This window comes from Phaethon aethereus (genome assembly GCF_964289735.1).
Source record: "Phaethon aethereus genome assembly, chromosome: 9".
In the NCBI taxonomy this organism is placed as follows: Eukaryota; Metazoa; Chordata; class Aves; order Phaethontiformes; family Phaethontidae; genus Phaethon; species Phaethon aethereus.
In genome coordinates, this window is record NC_138585.1 from 7,787,685 (window position 1) to 7,795,773 (window position 8,089).

Genomic DNA, 8,089 nt, shown 5'->3' on the forward strand with positions numbered 1-8,089 from the left:
TAAATATGAACCATAAACACAAACCCCAGGCTTCTGTAAAAGTTCTCTGACCAAATTTATCCTCTTTCTCTATATATACGTATCTTTTTGTGAGCAACATAAAAAAAAAACCCCACAAAAACATATTCCGGCTAAAAGTCCTATTAAAATGAGAACCATCCGGGGCAGAGTTGGGTTGCCAAACAGTTTCTGATTTAGTTCTGCACAAAAGTAGAGAGTTGACTGTGTGACACTTGTTGAAGGTTGACGTTTAACGAAGAAATCCCTACGTATGTATGTGTAGAAGTGTGATCGTTTTATTTTTCTAAAGGTTTAAATCCCTTTCAGTTAGTGTTTGTGGACTGGTGTGTAGATGTAGTTTTCAGCGCAATGGTACGACAGTGAACTGAGTCTGTAGTGTATTTGAAATCTGCAGACCAGGTTAGGAGATCTAAGCATTCTTTCACTGACTTGAATTCTGTTTCAGTGAGTTAACCTAGACTTTTTTTGCGTATATCCTTTTTCCAGTTGTATTCATTACTTGCATTGTGGCAGTATCTTACCTGTTTAAGTGTCCAGCAGCATTGGCCTCTTTCTTCCCATGTAATAGTACAATACTCAAAACAATGACTTCCAGTTTTAATGGGGCCACTGGATACTACTTTCCAGGTACCACCTAACTGAGGCTACATGTGCTATTTGATTTGAAGCCTGAAGTAATTGGAAATAAAGGCTGAGATTGTAATCAGCATTGTACATTACAAAACTTGAGAATTCCTTCAAGATCATCTACTTAAAATACTGGTTATTTGAACCCCTTGGGATTGTTAGTGCCTTTGGCTTTGGTGTTAAAGTGCAATGGCACCTCAGAAACTGGAGAAAGTATTTTTTGGTAAGGAGTTCTTTTTCTTAATTCACAACAGTATTAGTGACTACATTCAAAAAAATTATTTCCAAATTACTTACCGAAAGGTATCATAATTTTAACATGAGAAGACATCGGTTTCCCTATAGTTCTTTGGCAGTTAGTAAGTACTTACATTTCTTTCGCATACTTGCAGAAGTCCTGAGTAAGAGCAGATGTTGTCTCAGTGGCAATAACCTCACACCATGAAATTTCTGGGCTGACATACTTAGAATACTTGACTCTCTTGAGCTGCTTTCCCATATGCTTTTGGAAGTTTTCACATTTTGGTTTACCTCTCTAGGAAACCTTCTCATCCTCAGCTTGAAGCTTTCATTAAACATATGTCCAAAGGGTCTGCAGCCCAAATGGATGGTTCCCTAAGCAGCCTGCCTCGTTACCCTAGTCATTCTTTGTGTGAAATGGGAGAGCTTACACAGACAGGTAAGTTCCCATAGCAGCTTTGTCTTTTCTTCTGCTCCGTTAAATACAGTCTGCATGAACAAGGATATTCTGTTTTTCCTTATATTGAAATAAATGCTTTTTTTAATGGGGAGTTTATAATGTTGGTTGTACCCTAGGTTATGCTGGGATATGAATAAAGTATTAGACTCTCTGCCCTAAAAGTGGTAACAGTTCTAGAAACCATGCTTGCCAATTCTGTGACAGATTGATCACGCATGGCATGTCTTTTAACTTTATTTGTAACAAGTCAGAGCACCTTTCCTTAATGTTGCTCCATACCACAAAATTGCTTTGTCACCCTTGTGAAAAATGGCATTGCTCAATCTCTCCCGAGGAAGACCTGGCACTCTTTTACTGATTGGTTTGTGATTCAGAGTGGCCGTGGAACTGAAGAAGAATCGCTTAGTTGCCAGTTTTTACCTGTGATTTAATTAACTGTGTCCCCTGCAAGAGATTCAGATGTAACAGACTTATTTGATGCTTGTACTACGAAAACTGAAAAACTTCTAAACATGTAGTTTAGTTTTTCTTCCCCCACCCTCCCTCTCATCCCCCTGCTTTTTAACAAAGCATGTTTTCTGGCTATTTATTGATGTGTGTTTCATCACAGGAAGATGAAGCTTATTTTCTTATTCCATCTATCAGGTCTGCTGAGCTAGGTATTGGGAGAAAAGGTGAAAATATCATCAATTAAATTCCAAGCAACTTCTTTAAAAACGAAGTTTTGAGTCTTCATTAACACTACCACTGAGAGAAAGGTTGCTGAACTCCGCTAGTGAACATACCTAGCTTATACCGAAAGGGTAGGGGAGATGGGAGGTAACTGGAAGTGTTGCAGTCAGGGATTTGACTGTGTAGAAGAAGATATGTGGAGAGCTGTGAGTATCGTGGGGCTGCGGGCGTTTGGGATTGGAGAGGGAAAGCGGAGGTAGTGCTGGACCAGAGCAGTGATAAAAGGGCCATGGGAAAGGGTCTGGGGCTGCTGTCAGTGGGAGGTAGAAAACATGAGGGGAACAAAAGGTAAGAAGACAGAAGTACAGAAGAAAGTTGACACTGTAAGAAACAGATTTTCACAGATTGCACAGCTCGTGGAATTGTGTTCTCCAACAAGAATAGCCAGCTGACCTGGTATGAACTGAAGTCCGTGTGTTTGCTTCCTGCACTGTTCTGCATGTATTTGTAGCAGTGTGTCAGAAACGAAAATACAGGAGTGCTTTCCCACAAACATGTGGAAACATACTGTTGCACAACTGCGTAGAAAAGTGATTTGAAAAGAGTTAGTCACATGTGGATTTTTCTCTTCAGCATTCATTAATTTAATTAGAAAATTCACATTAATAATACTTTTCTCTTCTCCTGCGTCTTTTCAAATTTTAATCTTGTTCCATTCCATTTTATTCCCACACCTTGCTTTTAACTGTGTTGCTCTTTTTATCTTAAATACCTGTGACTGAAAGGGCATATCACAGTGGGTCTGGGTAGTCAATGAGTTTAGAGACTCACTAGAGAGAATTAAAATAGTGTTGAAGACTTGGGGAATTGGCACCATTTTCCTTTGGACACCCGTCTTTCCAGGAATCTCTGGTATTTTTGAGTCCAAAATTTGCCTTTCAAATCCTCACACGTTCTGGGATCCCATCAGGAGGAGTATTTGTTAGGCCAATGTCAAGTTTTACAAAGTGACCTCGGGAGAAATCTAATCAGGTTACCAAGGAACTCTTCCTAACACAGCACGTTGCGTGAGAAAGCGGATTCATCCTGCACACAGCTTGTAACCGAGTTACTGTTTGGGGCTCCTACTGCCTGTAGCAAGTTACAAAAATGTCCTAGTGCGTAAAGGGTTCATGCCTGTTGCTCTGCTGTGAGAGGATAACACAAGCGAGGTGGATGCCGGGGTAAAGAGAAGGATACGCACCCTCTTCCTTTCCAGCTCGATAAAGGGGAGCATTACTGTAAGAATTATCAAGCGGTTTGAGTACTTCCTGAAGAAAGATGGAAAAGGAAGTTTGCTGCGATTGCCACACCTTGCCTCTGTGTTTTGTGAGTTTACACACTAGTTTATGTTCTGTTCCTGACTGCTGGTACTTTCACTGGCTGTCGTAAATTTGCGGGGAGCACAGCGTTCGCTGCCTGTCTGAAAAGCTGGCTCAGATGCAGCCTGCATCCATCTCCATAACCATCTTACTTTTGTAATCATTAGACACATTCGGTCTGTGCCTCTAGTCCAAAGATCAAACATTAAACCACTAAGGTTTTAAAGAAATTTTATGGAACCAGCTTTTTCTATCTGTATCTCACTTTCGCTCCTGGAATCTGAGAAATACTGAAGAAAAGCGAGTATCTATTTTGTGCAATTTTGCTAATAGTCAAGCGTAGGTGAAGTTCAGTTTTAAATTTCATAACCCTTTAACTAATGGTGCATTTATCAGTAAGACTGCTAACTGTGTATTTTATTTTTTCTCCAGAACCAAGAATATGCTAATCATGTGTTGTAACTTCTTTAAAAAAAATCTCTTCCAGGGGTTGTACAACACTTGCGAAATGGACAACTGTTACGAGAAATTTATATAAACAAACATAAACTGCTTCTGAGTGACTGGACAGCAAAACAGCTCTACTTGGAGACGACAGGAAAAAGTCGAACCCTGCAGAGTGCACTGGCACTGCTCTACACTTTCTTGCCAGATTTTGACTGGAAGAAAATTAACATGAGGCATCAGTGGAGCACCATTTTTTGCTCTGGAAGCTGCGACTGTCCTATGCGAAACCACTACCTGGAAGAGGAACAGCGCAGACAGTACAGTTTACGGGTGAAAAACAATGATTTGGAGAAAATATATGTGGATATGGCAAAGATTGTAGGCATTCCCACCAGGCAGTTGAGAGCTTCTAACCCCATAGATTCTCTCCTGTGCTATTTTTGTCACAACGTCAGTTTTCCGTGTACCAAAACTGGTTGCATTGGTATGGAACACTTCAAAGTTATCAAAAGACATCAGTTGGAGGATGAGAGAGAGAGACAGGAAAAGAAACTCTATTTCTTGTATGCACTATTGGCTACTCATCCTCTTCTCAACCAGACTGTTAATCGGCTACAGCGTATTGCAGAAGGCAAGAAAGAAGAAGTATTTGTTCTTTACTCTGCACACGATGTCACGTTGTCACCTGTTCTTAGTGCCTTGGGCATTACAGAGGCCAGATTTCCAAGATTTGCTGCCAGATTAGTTTTTGAGCTGTGGCAGGATGGGAAGAGACCCAAAGAACACTTTATCCGCATCCTGTATAATGGTGCTGATGTCACATTCCAGACCTCGTTTTGCAAGGATTATTATAAACGTTCCAGCAAGCCGATGTGCCCACTAGAAAAATTTGTTAGCTTTGTCAAGAGGGATATGTTCTTGGTTTTTAACAGCACTAGTTATTATGATGCATGTCGTAGAAGACCACTGTAGGGAAGGAAAGTGAAAAGGAAGCAATGTTAGCTTGCGTGTCAGTGAAAGTCTGTTTTCTGGTTGAGGTACAGTTCAGTTTTATTATTTCTTGTACTTGTATGTGTAAGTACAGAAGGATATTGCTTGAAATGTTCTTCACATAGTTTTATATTCATTCAGACTGCAGATGGTCTCCAGTAGAAGAACAAATACTGGGGGAGTGTTATGTATATGTGTACGCTCACATATGCACTGTTAACTGTAATGAAATGATAAATCACATGGGCTACTGTAACCTGGACGTCGCTTGATAGAGTGAGAGAGCATAGACTTTGTTTCTCTGTATTCGAGAGTAATACTTGGATACCGTAAGTTTAAAACAAACCCCATTTTTTTTTCCACCATCTCAGTCAGTTTAAGCAGTTTGTATCAAGGTATTTATAAATTCCAGGCACCTGCATTAAACCGTTTGTAAGGAATTCTTGAAGCTCCCTACTCAAAAAGAAGCATTTTGATATTTGGGGGCGGGTCTTTAAAGCAAAGTGCATGTGTGTATCTGAGCATGTACAACTGAGCGTGTGCCTTTTTGACCTCACAGACCTATGAATACTTGGTATTGTTGCCAGTGCCAGAGAAAAGTGTACTGGAAAATGGATACAAAACTCTATTCTTTGGTCGCACTTTCAGCACTTTCAGTAGTTCGAACACAGTCTAGAAATATGTAAAGGTCTTGCGACATTAAAATAGATAGCAAACACTGACATTACCACTAAACTTGAGTGGGAAATTAGGATTAGAAATCAATTTTATGGTCAAGTGTTGGGGTCTTTCCCGTTGTGAACATGTTCAAGCTGCTGTGCTATGGAACAAATCGATGTTTTAGGAATTTGAAATAGTGACTCCTTGAGGCAGCTTGACTAAACACTAAGAAAATTTTGTAGCTGAGTTAGTATTTTTATGGACTAGGAAGCTCTTCTTTTGTAAGATCAGACTTGTGCATATTGTACTGTGTATATTTATAACACAGTAGATCTTTCTTACTTGTTTAGTTTGTAAAGACTTGTGAAGCTGACTTTTAGGCATTTTTTCCCCTTGATCAGGATGTTTAGACTTAAGAATAAACTGTCTTCTATGGGTAACTTGAATAATGAGTAGATATGAAAACTTGTACTTCAGACCGCTTTCATCTCTTTAGGATTAGTATATTGAGAACCGATTTTTAATAGAACTCATAGAAATTTTATAATGGTGGAGGTTTTCTACACCTCTAGAAATAATTTAGGCTGTGACTTGTGATTCAATGGTGCTAGTTTATCAAAGAAAACGTAACTTGGCATAAGTTCTCTGGCTATTGGCATTCCACTCTCTCTGTTTTCAATGCTGCATTTGAACATGTTTCTCTAAATAAAATTTTGGGGACTCTTTGTATACTTGTGTGTTATATTTATTATGACTTCCTTAGCTGTTTGCAGTAACAAGATAAGTGTGTATTGTTAAGCTGCATGTTGAATTAATAACTTTGACACTTAATATGTTCTGGTTCCCAGTCTGAGAAGGAGCAGGTAAACATTTCATGAACACTGAAATAGAAATCATGATAGAAAAGTTGAGCTTGTTTTGTATAAATTATGTGAACTGGACCATTGGTCCATCATGTTGAGCTACCTGCAAAAAGCAGCTATAGCTCTTCAGAATGTTATCTGTTGGAGCTTTGCTGTCTGGTGACCATTTGCAGGAATGATGCTGAAAGTGCAGAAAACATTACCACAGGCATATCTTAGCTGTTTCAAGTGTGTATTTAGAAACTTGGAACCCTTAACAGCTTCTGCATATGCCAGTCTTGGTACCTTCAAAAGCCTGTGCTAGGAATAGCATCTAACCTTGCATCTTCTTCTAAAGACAGACCATAGAAGTGTTCTGTTTTCATTTCCTTGTGCAGAAAGATCCCCTTTGTCTGCTGTAGGAGTTTAGAGATGCAGCCGTGAATTTGGATGGATTTCTCATTTGTTGAGCTCAAAGAGGCATGGAGATCCCAGATGTTAATGGATATTGCAGCTGTTTTTCAAACTTCTAGCTTGACTGTTTCGTAGAGCAGCAAAAATGCACCTGTTTTATGGACCTTTGGTTGCTGGTCAACTAATAAGCATTCTACTTGCAGTCTCAAGTAGACCTTGGGGTTAACCCCCCTAGGTAAATCAGTTGCTTTGGGTGCCAAGAAATGTGTTTATCTGTATAGTCATACACTGAGAAGAAAGCGAGACAGAAGCAAGAAAGACCAGATTCTATTAGCAGCTGCAGTTCCTCACATTGCCCCAAATGTCAAATATTTGCCCTTTCTAGATGTCTGATGTCAGTCAATGCTGATATGTTGAAGGATGTCCCTAGTAACGGTGAATATGAAGTATTGCTGTCCTCGAGCCATAGTTCTCTTGATGCTCAGAGAGGTATGGGACTGGTATTCCGCTCCTCATTTCAATTCTCTCTTCCTCAGCCTTTGCTTCACCGCTACCTGTAAACTTCTGTTGTGTTTAAGGAGGGTGGAAAAGTGGGTGTAGGAATACTTCATGCTCTTTCCAGCATTGTTCATGCCAAGCACCCCCCCGCTGTCTCTCCTTACTGCATGGTCTCTGAGTAAAGGAATGATCCTTAACATAATGCTTTTAAGAAAGTCAGTGTGGTGCCGAGTGACTTAAAAAGAACAAAGAAGTATACAGTATGTAAATGGAGGAGCACAGGCTGAGTGTAACCCTTTTGCATAGAGAAATGTGTAAGAAAAGAGGTGTGTGGCCATAACGGAATGTAACGAGGCGAAAGAATGCACTTAATAGTTGTTGCTGTCTTGTCTTTGTCAGTTTTTCTTCTGGCATCCAGTCTGTAACAGTTTGTACGATCAGGGCCATGGGTGCAGTATAGTGAAAAGGCACCTATGTTATTTTGACTGTTTCCAGTCGTTGCTCTTCCTGCATGCTTTTGTCCTTCCTCTAAAGAAGAAATAAAGTTACATGAAAATTAACAGGTAAGTAACTTTTCCTGATTCTAGGGGAAATGCAGATCATTGTGGTGTATTCTTATAGTTTGCTTAATTTTAAACATATGTATGCTTTGCTGTTAATGGAGCTTCTCCAGAACTCCAACAAGAATTAATACCTTTATGATATCGCAGTATCTCTGCTGTCCAGACAGCTTTTGAGTATCTCCAAGGGTAGAGACCCCACAACCTCCCTTGGCAGCCTGTGCCAGTACTCAGTCACCCTCATAGTGGGGAGGGGGGAAGAAAAAAAAGTATTAAATGTCCTCATGTTCAAGGTGG

At 39.9% G+C, this 8,089-nt stretch overlaps 1 protein-coding gene across 2 annotated transcripts in view; it reads left to right on the top strand.

Annotated features, from left to right (window-relative positions):
• The window catches only part of PXYLP1 (2-phosphoxylose phosphatase 1), a gene marked incomplete at both ends in the record, with an annotated part of 39,639 nt that extends 34,839 nt beyond the window's left edge, over window positions 1-4,800 (top strand). For both annotated transcript variants that reach the window (XM_082003735.1, XM_082003734.1), the window contains 2 exons: window positions 1,188-1,327; window positions 3,869-4,800. In XM_082003735.1, coding sequence (XP_081859861.1) covers window positions 1,188-1,327; window positions 3,869-4,800 — 1,072 coding nt within the window. The remainder of the gene's footprint in view (window positions 1-1,187; window positions 1,328-3,868) is intronic.
• Window positions 4,801-8,089: the final 3,289 nt, after the last annotated feature.